Here is an 18,267-nt window from a genome sequence, read left to right on the forward strand (position 1 = left end):
TTCCCCCTGCCTTAGCAGGAGACAGACAAGAGAGGAATAAACAATGTAACTAGCATGATAGATGCGCATGCTACTGGAGAAAAACCAATCAGGAAAAGAGGACACCCTGAGAGGAGGGAGTGCTGCGGTTTTAAACATTAAAGCAGAAGGCCTCAACGTGAAGATGATTTTTGGACAAAAGCTTGAAGAAGGAGAGGGAGGGGGTCGGCAGAGTTTTCCAGGCAGAAGGAACAGCAGGTGCAAAGACCTTGGGTTGCATTGTATTCTGAGAAGAGTACGTAGCCAGGGAGCTGGAGTAGTGACAGGAAGGCTGGGCGGGAGATGGGCTCGGGGTGGGGGGCGTTGGGGGGGCGGCAAGGACAAATTATCCAGGGACTGGTAGGCTGTTTTTGAGGTCTCTGGCTTTTACTCTGATAAAACAGGGTGCCCTTCCAGGGTTCTGAACAGAGCAATGACATGCCCTGATCCGGCATTTGGGTTGAAAAGAGACTTCAGGGGGCAAGGGTAGAAGCAGGGACCATTCAGGGAGACAGAGGATGGGCACTGGGACCAGAGTGATGGGTAGAATTTGGGGGTGAAAAGTGATTGGACTCTTACATCTTAGAGATAGAGCCAACAGGATATGGGTGTGAAGAGGAAGTAAGGATGCTGGCCGGGATACCCAGGTAATGGCCTCAATAATGCTGGAAGGATGGAGTTGACATGGGAGAGGCAGGTCTGAGGAGGTAGGGGAGGAGTATGCAGGGTAAGGTGGAGAGGGGGCGAGGGTGTGCTTGGCATTTAGAGTTTTCACTCCAGCCATTACTTACCCCTGGGCCTTTGAACTTGCTGATCACTTTGAATTTTTTTTCCTTCCCTGACAGAACTCTAAATGACCTCTCAAGGATCCTCTCAAGGATCCCTTCTATGAATCTGTCCCTTTGTTCCTCCCATTCCCTGCCTTCCCCCAAGTCCATCCCTCTCTCTTCTTTGTGCATGTGCTGGGCCTCACCCATGTCTCAGAGCCTTACGGTGGCCCAGAAAGTGGGACCAAGTGCCTCTGCTCTCTGAAAATCCCATATTTATCAAGAGGGCCTCGGACCTCAGGGTGTCCGGCAGGGAATAGCTGTTTAGCAAGAGACTGATTGGGGACCTGGTTTGAATTCCTTGCTCTGATATTCACAAGGTTTGTGACCTTGGGTAGCTCACCTTGCCTCCAAGAGCCTCAGTTCCTGCATCTGTCAAATTGGTGTGATCTTTTCCCTGTTTGTCTCTGAGGATCTTGGAAGGATCCTGAGTGGATCTGAGATGAAGAAAACAGCGGTTAGAGCGCCCTCTACTGGGAGATAAGGTCTCTTGCCTGCTCTCCCACTGACCCCTGCTTGGCTGGGAGGGAAAGGCCACAAGCAGGCAGGAGGGGAGCAGCGGAAAGCAGGGAGAACGGGACACACATGTTCCCCTGTAACCATCACCGCGGCTCTCTGGGAAAGGAGATAAAAGGTGGGGTGCGGAGGACAATGCTCGGGTGACCGGGAGGCCTCTCTGGAAGGGCTAAGGACCAGATCTATCTACATCGGGGTTGGACTACATGGGTCTCTGTCCTCGTTTAGCCACCGACTCGGTTTGGGGAGGTACTGGCAAGTCCCTGCCACTCCCCGGGCTCCGTTTTCTCTCCTGTGAAATGAGCGCGATAACCTGGGGCTGAGCGACAGACACGCCTGATTGAACTGGGAGCTGAGCGTTTTCCAGAGCGTGTATCATGAGGGCCACCAGGGGGCGCGAGAGGCTCCCGCCGGACGGAGACCGCGCACATCCGCACTCCCCACCACCCACTTGCACAGGTGACAAGTCTCAAGCCCAGAGTGGAGCCACCAGCCCAAGTTCGCCTGGCGAATCAAACCTGGATGTGACTGGGCGACTCTCAGCCCTTCCTGACCCCTTGGCAAGCTCTCATTTGTGAGGGTCTCCTGAGCTATTATAGGGAACTCCCCCAACCCTTCCCCTGCAAACTGTAGAGTGCAGCCTGGCTGGATCTGAGGGCTGTTGAAGGAGAAGCTATTATTCCTGAACCCCAGATGGACCCATGACCTTGAAGAGTCCAGAGTGCTTCAGGATCCTAAAACGCTGGCCCCGGGGACCCTAAAATCTTCCAGCGGCATGTCGGTGTCTTTTGGCTGTGGGATTGTACCCTGCTTCCCTGGCCGATGGCACGGGGCCACCTGTCCAGCCCAGCTCAGCCCCACGCAGGCAAATGAGGTGATGTTGAAGTCTTGGCTAGGGCTCAGCCCCTGAAACCTCCCCCTGTCCCTCCCTCATGTTTTCCCTCGTTCAGATTCTCTCTCTCTCTCTCACACACACACACACATGCAAGCACTGGCTGGGCCCAGAGGGAAGGTGAGAGGGAGTGAAGGTGGAGGGGGGGGTGGCATAGGGCCATCGAAGCGTAGCTCCTCCAGCCTGGTGAACGGTGCACCCGACTACAGCTGGCCCTGGAGGGAGCCTCCCTCCCTTGAACTTGGAGCCCCAGCTTGCAGTGGTCCTGGAGCGTCGTCCTTCTCTGTGTGAGCGTGTGCGGGTGTCTGCAGGGGTTCACCGGCCCCCCTTATACCGGGGCTGGGCCAGGCAGCCATGGCCGACGAGAAGACCTTCCGCATCGGCTTCATTGTGCTGGGGCTCTTCCTGCTGGCCCTCGGCACGTTCCTCATGAGCCACGACCGGCCCCAAGTCTACGGCACCTTCTACGCTATGGGCTGCATCATGGTGATCGGGGGCGTCATCTGGAGCATGTGCCAATGCTACCCCAAGGTAGGCAGTGGCCGCATCGGGAGGGCTGCTGGCCCAGGCCCAGGAGGGTCGGGGACTGTGCTTCTGTTCTGGGTATGGTCCCCCATCTTTCCCTGGTTTTTCCATCCTCCCCTCCTCCCCTCTCTCTTTCCTTCGACTCTGCCCTCCTGAGCATCCCTCCCTCCACCGATCCCTCCTTCCGTTCCTCCATCCCTCCCTCCATCCCTCCGTCCCTCCCTGTGTGCTTCCCTCATGTAAGGACTAATCAGAAGCCCCTTGGGTCTGGAACCCTGAACCATGAAGGAGACGCAAGAAACCCAACCCACGATTCTGTGCTTGTGGCTACAGCTAAGGAGTAGTTTCCTGCCTGCCAGGCATTACTGCTTTCACAGAGTACACAGTTCATCCTCATCTGGAACTTTCTGGTACTGTCTGTAGTTCATTTCAGAGTGGAGTGAGGAAGTACCAGGCTCAGAAAGGTGAGGTTCCACAGCTCCCAAGGGTCAGAGTCAGGGTTGCCGCTCAGCCACGTACGTAGGACTTAAAGTACAAGCCTCCCCCTTGGAGGGCTTTCCCTGTGTCCCGGAGCTGCGGAGAGTTGCGGGGCGGGTCTGCAGTAACCTTGCCGACGTGGGTGGGGCAGCTTAATGTACTCTTCCCTTTAATGTACGCCTAGCCTTATCAGTGACTTAGTGATGAGAAGAGCACTGGTTTGGGAGTCCTGAGTTCTAGTTCCAGCTCTGTCTCAAACTCTGTGGGTCTTTGCCTTTCGGAACCTTGGTTTCTTTCATCTGTAAAAGGGGCCCCAAGCTCCTACTTCTTCCAGCCTCCCGGAGTTATTATGAAGACCAGAGAAGAGACAGGAGGGAGGACTGTTTTGTGACGAGTAGGGTGTTGTATATAGGAGAAGAGTTTCCAGTCTCACTGTTGCTGGTCCTCCCAACAATGTGTGGACCATGTCAGGAGCTGTAATCCTTCAGGGCCCAGAGAGGATGAGCGACTTTTCCAAGATCACACAACTGGTCAGACAGACCCAGGGAGAGAAGGAGAGAACTTGGGCTCTGTCTCTAACTGCTGGGCAGACTTTGGTCAAGCACCTTCCCTTTCTGAGCCTGTTTCCTCATTTGTACAAAGTGTGTGTCAGGAAGTGGGGGGGGGTGAGGGGGTGCCTTGAGGGGCCCTGTGGGTCCTGACACGTAAGGATATAGGCCTCCAGGTCCTGGGTAGCCCCCACGACATGCAGCCCTCCCACCTGGGTGGCTGTGCTCAAGGGTTCTGGGGAGGAGGGAGGAAGCTCCTGGGGGCCTGGGCCCGGCTCTCCCCAGCCCTGCCCCCTCCATGGGCCAGCCCCGGGCTTCAGTGTGTTCAGTGCTGGGGCGGTCTGGACTGGTTTGTAGCCATTTACTGAGCAGTTTACAGTCAACGAGCCTCTGTGCAATGCCCTGAGCACAGGTCACTGTGAGAAGAGGTCCCTAGGACCCAAGCCACCTGTGTCCCCACCTGTGTTGTCATCCTCCCAGTGAGGAGGAGGCTGGATCCTGGGGCCTGAGAAGGGGACAGCAGGGGTGTGGAGGGCCATGTCCTTCCTGTCCTCTCCCCCTTTACCAGAGGTGGCTCTGCAGGGAGGTGGGGGGGGGGGTGGAAGGGAGAGGGACCCAGTGGCAGTGACGGGTGAGGGAGAAAGCGGAGAGGGAACCCTACTGGGTATTAATGAGTAACTGTTGATAGGTTCACGTGTTCAGATGCTGGGGAGGCAGCAAGGCAGGGTAGAAACAGTGTGCACTTTCGTGTCCAGCAGGCCCAGCTTCAACTCCCTCCTCCCTCTGCCCCTCTTCTGTGACCTTGGTGGAGCCTTGCATGGGCCCGTGTGGGGAACCAGTGGGGTCTTGTGTCGGTGAGCTGGCATCAGACATTGTCCTCAGGAATGGTGTTTGTGGCATTGGTCAGGTCTCTGAATGTGTGTGCAGGGGTGTGGGCACTGGTGTGGGTCTATGTGAGTGTGTGTTTTAGAGACGCAGGCAAGGAAGGAAAGTGTGCTGTGGACCAGGGAGGTGTGCTAGAGGGAGGGGCCCTGTTTCCTACATCGTCTCTGTGCCTGGCCCATCAGAGCCCTCAGCAAATGCTGGTGCCCATCCTCCCCTCTCTCTCAGTGCCCCACAAATGGGAATTGTCTGGGTTGAACAAAATATAAATATAAGGGTAGGGAATCAGCCAATTAAGATATAGTAGTAACAAGATTTGAGCTGTCCCTGTCTTTGAAGTACTGGGGATCTTGTCAGGGAGATAATTTTCTGCCTGTCAGGGAGGGAGTAGGCTTCACGGAGAAGATGAGCTAGCCTTCAAGCTAAGTTGAAGTTGGCCAGGCAGAGAAGATGGAGGGAAACTTCCCAGGAAGAAGGAACAGCACAATCAAAAGAATGAGGTAAAAACAAGGAGAGTGGGTCAACATGGCTGGTGCCCGGCGGCAATTGGAAGGAAGGTGGAGATAGAATGGACTCAGCTCCGCAGGGCCTGGGATGCCATGCTAAATAATTTGGACCTTACCCTTTAGTTGATGAGACAAGAGAGGGACATGACTATCTTTGCAGTTGAGGGAAGTTATCAGGCTGACATCTGAGAGGAGGAAGGGGCAACTAGGCCAGTGGAGGAAGCTCCTACACTGGGCTGGGTGAGAAGTGATGGGGCCCTGCACTGCCTGCAGCAGCATTTGAACCCAGGACTGCAGAACGGAGAAAACATTGTTCATTCAGCAAATGTCCAGTCCCTGCTGTGGTTGGATATAGGACTGAGCTTCTACTGAGCTTATCTCATTGACTTTTTGAAGTAAACTTAGTCAGATGTGGTGGTCAGCCGGACTTCAGGCATGACAGGAGGAGGAATTGGGGCAAAGTTGGAAGATGAGACAGTCAGGGATGCTGTGTCCATTGGCTGAGGGGGCCTGGGCTGCTGGGAGAAGGGAAGGGTTGGCAGAGAAAAAGTCTAGGACCAGGCCCCTGACTGGTGGTGAATGGATCTGTCTTCTCCATGGGTATCCCTCTCTCCTCTGCTCCCTTCCTTTGGTGATTGCTTGGTGCTCTGCTGAAACACAAATCTGTCTGTATATTCTCCTGCTGAGAACTTCTCCAGGGCTCCCATTGCCTCTGGGTAAACAGTGAACTACTTAGTCTGATGTTCTGGGATCTTCATAGTCTGGTATCCCCTCACCAGTTTCAACACTGTCTGTCTCCCCCACTTTAAAGGACTTGTGTTCTAACACATTCTAGACTTTCCTTTTCTATCAGCCTCTTCATTGTGGTGATAATGGTGATGATGTATTGTGATGATGATGATGCTAATAGTGAACATCATTGTGGTGATGATGGAGATGGTGGTGGGGTGGTGACGATATGAGGATAATATTGATGGAGGTGATGATGGTGGTGGTGGTGGTGATGGTGATGATGATATGATGATGATGGTGATGGTTGTAGTAATGGTGATAATGGTGATGTGTTGGTGATGATGGTGATGGTAGTGATGGAGATGATGGTGATGTGATGATAATATGATGATGCATATTATCATGATGATGGGGATGATGATAGCAGTAATGGTGATGATGATGACGATGTTGACAATGATGTGGTGGTGATGGTGATGATGGTAATAGTGATCATCATCATGGGGATGATGGAGATGATGGTGGGAGTAGTGGTGATGATGATGGTTGTAGTAAGGTGATAATTGTGATGGTGATGGTGGTGATGGTGATGATGATATGATGATGATGTTGATAGAGTTGATGATGGTAGTAGTGATGGTGATGATATCATGATGATGGAGGTGATGATGGTGATGGTTATAGTAATGGTGATAATGGTGATGTGTTGGTGGTGGTGATGATGGTGATGGTGGTGATGGAGGTGATGATGGTGATGATGGTGATAGTGATGATAATATGATGATGGTGATGGAGATCATGATAGTGGTAGTGGTGGTGATGATGGTGATAGTGATGGTAATGATGCAGTAATAATGTTGATGGAGATGATGATGGTGGTGGTAGCGATGATGGTGATGGTTGTAGTAGTGGTGATGATGCTGATGGTAGTCGTGGTAGTGATGGTGATGGTGGTGGTGATGATGATGATGGTTGTAGTAATGGTGATCATGGTGATGTGTTGGTAGTGGTGATGGTGATGATAGTGATGGTGGTGATGGAGAAGATGATATGATGATGATGTTGATGGAGATGATGGTGGTGGTGGTGATGATGGTGATGGTTGTAGTAATGGTGATAATGGTGATGGTAGAGGTGGGCGTAGTGGGTGTAGTGATAATGATGATGGTGATGGTGGTGAAGAGGAGAAATGGGAGGAAGTGTTGATTGGGCCATGAGGTAATGAGGCAGAGAAAGGGGAAGCTTCTAAGAAGTACCGAGCCAGCTGGCAAGTGCAGGGTATCCTTGGAGAGTGTGGAAGCTACTGAGATCCATTCCTTATTTCTAGACATTTCAAGGAAGCTCACTCTGCATAGGAGTTCTAGGGACCTCTCCATCCATCATTTCCTTCCTCCTAGCAGGATGGAATTTTCTGGGACAGACAAGTGTCTTTTACTCATCACGCTCTGTAGGAAGAGACAAAAGGAGTTGCTGTTTACAACCCTGTTATAACACAGTGGGGTCTTGTCAAATATTTGTTGAACAAATTTTCAGTTGAGGAGAGCAAGACTCAAAGAGGTCAAATAATTTCATCTTCAGTAGCATGAACTATGGTTTACTGAGCAGCTACTATGTGCCCAGCATTGTGCCAGGGGCTTCCTTCTACATTATCTCATGGGATCTTCACGGCAACCCTAGGAGATAGGTATCTCCAGCCCCACTTGAAGAAATTGTGGTAAAATATGCATAACATAAAATTTACTGTCCTAACCATTTTTAAGTGTACAGTTTTTAAAAATATATATACATTTTTTATTTTTTAGCCATCTCTATACCAATATGAGGCTCAAACCTGCAACTCCCAGATCAAGAGTCACACGCTCCCCCAGCTGAGTGAGCAGGGTGCTCCTACAGTTCAGTAGTGTTAATTAAATGCACACTGTTGTGCACATCTCCAGAAGTCTTTCCATCTTGCCAAACTGAAACTTACTACCCATTAAACAGAAACTCCCCACCCCTCTCCCTCCAGTCTGTGGCAACCACCATTCTACTCTGCCTATGAATTTGATTATTGTGGGTATCTTATGGAACTGGACTCCTACAGCATCTGTCTCTTTCTTACTAGCTTATTTCTTCAAGACTCGTTCATGTTGTAGCATGTGTCTGAGCTTCCCGACTTTCTAAGGCTGAATAATGACCCATTGTGTGCATGTGCCACATTTTCTTGATCCATTCATCTGCTGTTGGACACTTGGGTTCTTTCCACCTTGTGGCTGTTGTGAACAGTGCCCGCCAATATCTCTTTGAGGTTAGCCCCTTTTATAGAGAGGCACATAGAGGCTCTGAGCAGAGAGAAGACCTGCCCAAGGAAGGAATCTTCCACAGTCTCCCAGACCCCAAAAACAGGGCTTCTCTGTCTCATCCCGCTGACTCCTTTATGACCTGCCTCCCCTCTGCCATCCGGTCCCCACCCCATGTGCTGCACTTACAGAGACCTCCTGATCCCTGAATGTTCCAGAATGGGGACTAGTGGGTGCAATTACAGCCATTCACCTCCCTGTCCCCCACCACAACCTCTGTGCCAAGAAATACATGATACTCACTCACCAGATATGGATGAAGCCCCTACACTGTGCCAGGCACCTTCTGGGCACCGGACAAGTATCCTGGGAAGTGACAAGATACCGGTCCTCTGGGGCAGGGATGTTTGGCTCATTTGCTCAGTGCTGCCACCTAGTGCCTGAAAGACTGCCTGGCACACAGCTGGTGCCAGGTAAATGTCTGTTGGGTGAAGAGCCCCTGGGAGTAAGAGCCCAGAGATGCCTCCACCCCCTGGAGTTGGGCCCTGAGCAGGCTCCTCTGCTGTCACACGGAGGCCCACCCCTGTCAGGATGGCTGTGGGAGCCACAGAGAAGCCTTCTTTCCTTTGTCCTGCAGATCACCTTCATACCCGCTGACTCTGACTTCCAAGGCATCCTGTCCCCAAAGGCGCTGGGCCTGCTGGAGAATGGGCTCGCTGCTGAGATGAAGAGGTAGGTGTCAGGCTCTCCAGGACAGGGGTGGAGCAGGGGGAGCCCCTCAGGCCAGTCTCCTCTTTCAATGGAGGGTGATGGAGAGGGGTGGGGGGTATCCGTCTGCTGGGTCCAGCTTCCTGCTTTGCCCCCTCGCTTACTGAGAGCATGCTGTTTGAAATCAGGACTTGTTTTGAACCCTCAGTTCTACGAGGGAGGCATTATTATCCCCCATTTTAAAGATTGGGGAACTGAGGCTCAGGGTCTTTGTCCTTCTGAGGGCAAATTCGTGGCTGACCCAAATAAAAAACAGGTGTAGCCCTAAATTCCAAACAGCTGTGACATCTTCTATGGCAAAAAAGGGGCATGTGGACAGCCAGACACAGCCCTGTGGCTCTCCACTTACCAGCTATGGGATTTGGGGAATGCAACGTGCCTCTCTTTGCCCCATCTGCAAAACAGGGGTATTAATCACACCTTTCTCCCAGGGCTTCAGGGAGGGGTGAGGGAGTTAATGTAAGGAAACACTAAGAACAGAACCTGGTGCGTGGTGGGCCCTCTCTCAGTGTGCCTTCATTAGCAAGACATATTTTCTATCAACCTGAGATCAAAGCAAGCAGTTGGCACTCATTACTTCCTCCAGTCCTCATAGGAACCCTGGGAAGTGGGGCTGTTGGGCCCTTTACACGAGCAAAAAACTGAGGCTCAAGAAGCACAATCGTAGGGCGCATGGGTAGCTCAGTCAGTTAAGCATCTGACTCTTGATTTCAGCTCAGGTCACGATCCCAGGTTCATGAGATTGAGCCCCGCCTCTAGCTCTGCACTGGGCATGGAGCCTGCTTGGGATTCTCTCCCTCTCCCCCTCACCCTCTCTTTCTCTCTCTCTAAAACAAAACAAACAAGCAAGCAAACAAAAAAAGAAGTATAATCACAGGCCTCAAACCTCCCAGGGAGCCACGGATGGACCAGACCAGACCTGCCTCCGTGGAGGTGCCAGGCCTGGCTCCCCAGGACACAGCAGCGAGCACTCCCGCCCTGGATGTGTGTGGGGTCCCTGGGGTCCCACCCTCCACACCCTCTGGAGGCTGAAACTCTGCACTCAGAAGGCTGGGCTGCAGGTCCAGGGTCTGTGATCAGGGCTCTGGAACTCTGCTTTGCTTGCAGAAAAAGGTAGTGATGATATTTTCTGTTCCTGGCGTACAGAGTGACCACATGTCCCCAGGGGAGTGAGGTGGCTAGACCCTGGGTGGGCATAAAATGGTCATACAGGAAGAGCCACTGCACCTAGCTGAGCTCTGGGCTCCTCCTGTGTGATCGTGGGCAAGGGATCTAGTCCCTGCGCCTCACTTCCTGGAGAGGCAGTAGAGCACATAGGGAAGGGCACGGGATGGGATGTCTGGAGCCCCAACACTGTAACCTGGTGTTTGAGGCACTCGGGGCGACCCATCCCAAGTCTCCATGCTTCCCCGCTCCCAGGTAAGGTGGGGATTCGAGGAGCCCCCTGACACAGCCTGAGCCAAGGAGCACGCACTAACCAGGCTGTTGCTGCTGCTGCGTCCTCAACTGAACCACGGGAACGATTGCTCGGCTTCACGGTGCAGGATAAATGCGGTGGGAGTTGTGGGCTCTTAGCTCACCGTCTGCAGCGCAGCACATACTCCGTCAATGCAAACTGGTCTGAGGTTCACAAGTGGACTCTTGGGGTTAACCTTGGGGATGTGCAGTGAGAGGAGCACTGACTGGTCTGAGAGTCTGAGCTCTGCCAAGACTTATTGGGCCTCAGTTTTCCTATCCGTGGACTGGGTACAGTTACTTCCCCTAAAGTCCAGAGATTAGGGGAGACCAGATGTCCAGAGCAGCAAGGGTGGGGGGGACAATACTGATGTCTCCTCCTGTGGTGTTCGCTAAGTGGACTCACCTGCCTGTTCTTTCTCTGCTCTCTGCCGTGCCCTGCCCAGCCCTCAGCCCCCATACATCAGGCTGTGGGAGGAAGCTGCCTATGACCAGAGCCTGCCCGACTTCAGTCACATCCAGATGAAGGTCATGGGCTACCATGAGGACCCTCGCCCGCTGCTGGCCCCCCAGCCAGGAGCCAGCGATGGAGGACAAGGTGGCCCCTGTGGGTCTCAGGGCTGGATGGAGGCTGCGGTGGTCATCCACAGAGGCTCGGATGAGGACGAGGGAGGAAGCAACCCGACTCCGAGCAGGCCTGGGTGAGTGGGCGGAGTGCAGGGGTGGGGTGCTGCTCAGTTCCTGCGTGAAGCAGGCAGGGCTGTGGGCCACTCAGGGCTGGTTGGGGACATTTGGGAGTAGAGAGGGTGGGGGATGCGTGGGGACACCCTGAGATGCAGCGGGTAGAGCAGACACACGAGTCTGGCTTAGTCACCCAGGCCTGGGTTCAAATCCCAGCTCCTCACTGTGTAGCTTTGGCAAGTTTCTTCCCCTCTTGAGCCTCAGTTTCCCCATGTGGGAGCAATCACTCCCACCTCAGAGGGCTATTGTGAGAGCTGGGACAGCAAGTTCAAATCTGAACTCTGCTGCTGATGCACTCTGTGACCTCGGGCTGGGCACTCGCGCCCGTCCTGTCCTGGGCTGGTTATGATCTGGGTTCCCATCCATCCATTTATTCACTCATCCCACCAACATTGCCAGGCACCTACTCCCACCAGACCGCAAAGGCTCCCACCCTGAAGGAGCTCCCAGTCCAATGGGGGAGGTGACGAGGGAACAGAAGGGTATGGTGCTGTGTGTGTGGTGGAGGCTGAGGGCCCACAGGAGACCCCTGAGTGGCCAGAGAGGCTGGGAAAGAACCTGGTTTAGATCATAACATGGGGATCATAACATAATCCCATTTCTTTTTTTCTTTTTTTAAATCACAAGTAGGCAGAGAGGCAGGCAGAGAGAGAGAGGGGAGGAAACAGGCTCCCTGCAGAGCAGAGAACATGACGTGGGGCTTGATCCCAGGACCCTGGGATCATGACCTGAGCTGAAGGCAAAAGCTTTAACCCACTGAGTCACCCAGGCACCCCCCCCCCCATTTCTTGAGCACCTACTATGTGCGCAATGGACTTTGCACACACCATGTGCTGTAATCCTCAGAGACAACCATAAGAGAGTACGATTACGCTGTCCCACTTTATAGGGGAGGACACTGAGCCCAGACAGGCAAACTCACCTACCCTGGGCCTTGCAGCTAGTGGCTAGAACTGGGACCCAGACCTTCTGACTCGGGGCTACCCTGGCTCTCTGGTCCTTTGCTCCTGCAGCCTCCAGGCCTGTCCCCGGGGCCCTGCACCCTTGGCTTCCTTCCAAGATGAGCTGGATGTGGACTCCAGTGAGAGCGGCAGCCCCCACCCCTCGCCCCCAGAGGGGGAGGAGCCTCATCGCCCAACTCGGGAGCCCTGGGCCTGCAAGTGCCAGCTGGACCGCTTCCACGACTTTGCCCTGATCGACGCCCCCATGACAGCGGATGCGCCCCCAGAGGGCCAGCAGGGGGCTGCTGCCCTGTCCAGCTATCAGCAGCCATCCCAGAGGACAAAGGAGGAGGAAGAGAAGACTTTAGACACAGGCGCCGAGGAGCCAGAACAGGAAGAAGAAGACTTGTACTATGGGCTGCCAGACAGCCCTGGGGACCCCCTCCCAGACAAGGAAGTGGGCTTTGAGCCTGATGCCCAGGCCTGAGATGGATCTTCTCCCTGGGTTCTAGCCCCGCACTGCCGCTAACCCCCATGTGACCTCACAGGGCCTCAGTGTCCCTGTCTGCAAAATGGGGTTATGTGGAGGTTCATGCGAGACAGCGGGCCGGAGAGCACTTGGAGGGCTCAAAGCGGAGCTCAGGGAGGGGATGCTTGCTGTCTGGGAGACATTGCTTTCACTGTTCACTTTCTTTGGTGAAGTGTTGAAGGTAAAATACGGTTCCCTGAGAAGATTTGCAGCTGCTGGGGCCCTCAAGAGCCTTTTCTGCCTCCCCCCATAGCGGGTCTCTGAACAGAACCTTTCTTGGTGCTATCCCTGAGGCCCCGATCCTCAGTGAAGGCTCAGGGTGCCTGTTCCTGTGAAGTCCTATAGCCACCCCCTGATGTCCCCTCTGCTGTCCCGTACCCAGATGGACGGTGTGATCTTTCTTCATCAGAGCTTAGCCACGTCTATCCTGCCCAAATTCGTCCTGTGTTTCCCATTGCCCCAGATCCAAAACCTGCCATGCCTCACCTCCGTGGACCTTCTGACTTTCTCTCTGGTCAGCCCCATGCCACAGCCTCTGCTCCTCCAATGCCAAGTCCTCCTTCACTCCCCAAGCCCGTCCCAGGCTTGTCCCCTCCACCAGCATGCCCTTTGCTTCCGTATCTGGCAAATTCATGCTCATCCTTCAAACCCCGGCACAGATGCCCGTCCTCTGAAAGCTTTTCCTAATGCTATCACCTCCCAGAATGAGTTACTTCTTCTGGCTCCTCTGTGCCACCTGCGGGCCTTGTACATTGCTGGAGGGTGACTGCCAGCTCAAGGCTAGACTTCGGCACTACTCACTTGGGTATCTCCTGTGCTCAGATCAGCAGTCATCGAAGGCTTACAAAACTGACAGAGCCTTTTGCAGATAATGCCCCCATCCCCCAACTCTTAGACCCCGAGGCCCCTCACCCTCAGGCATTCAAACCTCCAAATGGCCTGCACTGGGGTCACAAAGGCAGGCAGAAAGGCCTCAGAGAAACCCCCTTCCCTGCAGAATATGTCTGCATTGGCTGAGGATGGGGGGTGAGGTGAAGCCTCCTGGCTTGTTTCGGTTGGATTCGGGGACGTTTGCTGAGCACCTACTGTGTGCTGAACACAAAGCCAGGACTTTTAGGAGGAGAAAGACATGAACTGATAAGGTTCTTGCCCTCCAAGAGCTTACCATTTACTGAACTTGGTGCCTTGTAAGCTAGGAACGGAGTGCTGAGTGCAAGCCAAGGAGGGTGCAGAGAAGTTAGAAATGGACAATGGAGTCCAGAGGCAGCCGAGTGACAACCACACCACCCATGGAATGCAGGGACAGGTGGCTCAGGCTGCCTGAGCAGGCCCTGAAGATACATGACTATACTGCAACTCTGCCGTGTCTCGCTTTGGTGAGGCAGATCTGTGCTGTGTCCCCAGCGTGGACGGCAGCTGCTTCGGAGAAGAGGGCAGTGGCACGACTTCCCATGAGGTCTGCGCACTCAGAGCTTGCACCATGGCCCACTGGGTGGAGGGGACCTTCATCTAAGCTAGGCTTCTGGGTTAGGGGTGGGGATCTCGGCCGAGGGAAAGGACTGCCCCATGGGCTGAGTCAGAAGTGCATGCCCCTGTGTTGCCTGGGCGGTCCCCATTGCTTAAGCCTCCATTTGGTTTCAGCTCAGGCCCTGGTCTCAGGGTCATGAGATCAAGCCCCACATCTGACTCCGAACTCAGCACAGTGCTGAGTCTGTGCTAAGAGCAGAGTCAAGACTCTGCCCCCCATCCCAATAAAATAAATAAGTGAAATCTTAAAAAAAAAAAACAAAAAAAAAAGAAGAAGAAGAAGAAGAAGTGTGCGCCCCTGGAAACACTCCTCTTTCATTCTGGGTCATTACTACCTTCCGTAGTGAGGGCTGCCCCCGGGTGCATGCCCTCTGCTGTAACATGGTCCCACCAATGGCCCCATGACAGTGGACATGGCAAGGTGCCTCGTGTTCCTCTGTCCTGCTTCCTGAGGTCAGGCAGCAGGTGACCTGCATCAGAAGGGCTGTCTGGGCAAAGAGCTAAAATAAAGTTTTCAGTGTTTAAAGGGGTCACTTTCACCTGCAAATTCCTTCATGTGAAACCACCTGTTCCCCCTCTGGGCAGGCAAAATAAGGCATCGTGCTTGGCAGGCACCGAGGGCACCCTCTGGAAAGCAAATGTCAAGCAGGGGGGGGATGACCCCGGGGGACAGCTATGTGGTCCAGAAGGCCTGGAGTAGCCCCACATGCCTGAATCACAACTGCATGCCTTCCCCATCCCTACCCAGAGAAGCCAGAGCCCCGGGCTGCCAGCCGGCCAGCAGAGAGACTAACCCAGTCGTAGGGAGCACGGGGCAGGGGAGGGTTGTGCTCGGGGCGGAAGGGAGAGATGGTGAGATTCAGGCTTTGCCAGTACTGGCTCCCCCCACATCCTGCTGCTGGATGCTGTATGCCTGGTCTGCCCTGGACAGTCCTGGCTTAGACCCACTGTCCCTGCTCACTGACTGTTCGTGCACACTTGCACTATCAAAGTCATCCCACTTGGATGGTAAATGATAGAGTCACCCTACGCTGTGAACTTGGGCGAGTCTGGTTGCCTCTGGGGCTCCTGCTTTCCTTATATGCCAAAGGGAGGTGATGGCCTCCTGCCTTGGACTTCCACAGAGTTAGGCAGTGGGGGTATTTGGCAGAATCGGTCTGCCCATGCCTTGCGGGAGGGTTCGCCGGCTGCTCACCCGAAGTTAATATCTGGTTTATTACTCATGGCAGTGAGAAGGATGGACCCCCACGGGAACTGGGTCTCAGAGGGCATGAAAAAGAGCTTACCAAGAGGGGATTTGAGGGAGGGTCTAGAGAAGCAGAGCTCTGCTCCATGCTGGATAGTGTCGGGAAGCAGAACTAACTGTGCGGTTAGCCAATGTGATCTAGAAGGAGGGAAGGCTAGGTCCAAGCTGAAGCTGTCGTTGGCCAGCTGGTGTCTGCCCAGCCAGGAGAAGGCAGTGTGGGCATCCGTGGTGGCTCAGAAACGGCGTTCATGCTTGCCTGTGCTCTGCCGTGGCTCCCGAGTGGTTGCGATTTGCCAGCATGGTCCCCGCATGGCATTGCCTGATGCTGGTGTTCTGTGGAATTGTTCACGTTCAACAGGACACCGAGGCTGAGCTGCGAGGGTCGGGCTGGCCCCTGGCTGACAGGCCGCTGTTCTTCCTTAGGGCTCACTGCCTGGCAGGGGGGGTTCCTCCCCTGGGGCTTGCTAGTGACTATGGGGGACATGGGGTGGGGAGGAGCACATGCTACGGAGTTCATTTGAAAGGAAGTGTCTGCAGCACTTTTTTTAAAGTTTGAGGAGCAAGGGGGCAGAGGGGCTCTCATTCCATTCCACTCTGACCTCCCCAAACTCCATGATCTGCTTCACCAGCTGGTTACACCTGAAAACCCACCACTGTGCTCTGTTCCCTTGGCCTTGAGAACTTTCCGTCTCCACCAAGAACATGGGTCTCTGGGATGGCCCCCTTCGTTGGCTGATGAGCTGGGAGGAGGGTGAAGTCTTCCTGCAGGTCCAAGGGTTTGGCGGTGGGGGGGGCGCTGTATGGACCTGAGGCCATGGCAAGCCCTGGGATGTCAGCCCTCAGCCCCAGGCTCCAGATCCTTGTACCATGGCAGAAATTCCTGCTCTTGGGGCGCCTGGGTGGCTCAGTGGTTTAAGCCTCTGCCTTCGGCTCAGGTCATGATCCCAGGGTTCTGGGATCGAGCCCCGCATCGGGCTCTCTGCTCAGCGGGGAGCCTGCTTCCTCCTCTCTCTCTGCCTGCCTCTGCCTACTTGTGATCTCTCTCTGTCAAATAAATTAAAAAAAAATAAATATAAAAAAAAAATAAAAAGGAAGAGATTCTCCACTGTTTTAAAAAAAAAAAAAAAAAAAAAAAAAAAAAAAAAAAAAAAAAAATTCCTGCTCTTTTCACCCTCCGGTCAGGTCAGGGGAACTTTGGAATTTTCCACTGTCTGGGGAGGGAAAGGTCGGGAGGCATAGTCCCTGCCCCTAAACTGGGAGAGTAGTCCCGGGGGCAGTGAGCTTGGCCTTGCCTTGACCTTGGGCACCCCCTTCCCAGGCTTCTGTCCCTGTTTGCCATGTGATTAGGTAGAGGCAGACACGATTTCACTTCTATTCCCAGTCCTTAAGCACTGTTCCAGTTGGCCTCATGCCTATTACCCCAGTTGGTCCTCACAGCAGCCCTGGGGACAGATCTGTCAACCCTACGCTGTACATGTTTGTTCCAAATCCCAGACTTTGGAGTCAGAAAGACCTGGGCTTGCACTCAGCCTCTGGCAGTTCCTTACTGTGTGACTTTGGACAAGTCACTGCCCCTCTCTGAGCCTCAGTGTCCACATGTGTGCAATGGGAGGATGATTTGGAGAACTGATGAATGTTACACTCCTGGCACATAGCAGGTGCTGGAACAACATCAACATGTCCTTCCTTTCCTCTCTGGGTCTCCGATTCCTCCTCTGTGCAAAGCGGATCAACTCCATCCTGCTTACAAATTGGCAGTAGGTGAATGAATTCCCCAGTAAGATGATGCAGGGAAAAACTCTTTGCAAAGGACACAGACATCTATGGTGTGCCAGCTGTTGGGGGGCAACTAAACTGACAGCGAGCGGCAGAGAGCTAAGGCTCCCACTGCAAGGAACCCCCTGCTGTAGAGGGACCAAGCAGGAGCAGGAACAGGAGGAAGGAGCAGCGTTCTGGCAAGATTGGTGGTGTTCCTGGAGTGAGGAGGAAGAACAGGACTGTGCTGGCCAAGACAGGCAGCAGACAGCGCTCTGGGCACCTGCTGAGTGTCAGGGGCTGTGTGTATATTAGCTCTCTGAACTGGATTCTCCCACCAGCCCTGAGAGAATGGAATCCCCTAGGGCAGAGCTAGGATTCACATGTAAGTCCCCTAAGCCTGTGCTCTTTCCGCCCTATGCCGTCTGGTCTGCGCGTATCACGCGGACTCTGCTCGCCTGATCTCATGTCAGCCTCAAAACCTGCAAGGTTGGTGTGTTGTCCCCACTTTACAGATGAGGAAATGGGCTCAGAGAAGTGGGCGAATGTGCCCATCCTCCCAGAGAAGGGCTGAATGGAGGAGAGGAGGTAGAGCTATGGAACACTTCCATTCCTGGTGCGCATTATCCAGTAGGTCCTGGTCATTCCATCCCTGCTGAGGACGGGAGAAAGACACACAGCAATACATCAGGCAGTGAAGTTCCATTGAGCACTTAACTGCTTGTGTCTTTCCCGGTGCTAGTGCTGTGGGCAGACTTGCCCCTGCTCCCATAACCTTCCATGACTCCCTATTGCCCACAGCATAAGGACAGATTCCTCAGCCTCCTGTCTGAGACCTTTCGTGATCTGCCCCGACTGCCCTTAATGGCTGATTTGTTTGCCCCTTCCCAGGGCAGCAGCCAACCTGATCTTTCCCACCATGCTGCCTGTGTTTAGACACTTACCTATGCCTGATGCCTTCCGTCCCCTTCTCTGTCATCCCTCAAGGTCTGGCACAAATTCCAACTACTCCCGAGGCTGGAGCTGGTCCTCTCTCCCCTCCCAGGACAGAACCCATCCCCACCCCACCCTCTCCTTGGCGTCCTTCCCATATGGGGTGCCCT

At 53.9% G+C, this 18,267-nt stretch overlaps 1 protein-coding gene across 1 annotated transcript; it reads left to right on the forward strand.

The window, feature by feature from the left end:
- The first annotated feature begins 476 nt into the window (after positions 1 to 476).
- On the forward strand, positions 477 to 16,305 carry BSND (barttin CLCNK type accessory subunit beta). The gene is made up of 4 exons (XM_013055629.2): positions 477 to 2,784; positions 8,840 to 8,934; positions 10,872 to 11,126; positions 12,180 to 16,305. Exons 1-4 carry the CDS (start codon positions 2,608 to 2,610, stop codon positions 12,592 to 12,594), a joined length of 942 nt encoding a protein of 313 aa, XP_012911083.1. The 5' UTR covers positions 477 to 2,607; the 3' UTR covers positions 12,595 to 16,305.
- The last annotated feature ends 1,962 nt before the right edge of the window (positions 16,306 to 18,267 follow it).

This window comes from Mustela putorius, unplaced genomic scaffold (genome assembly GCF_011764305.1).
Source record: "Mustela putorius furo isolate JIRA1106 unplaced genomic scaffold, ASM1176430v1.1 tig00003853_pilon_pilon_pilon, whole genome shotgun sequence".
In the NCBI taxonomy this organism is placed as follows: Eukaryota; Metazoa; Chordata; class Mammalia; order Carnivora; family Mustelidae; genus Mustela; species Mustela putorius.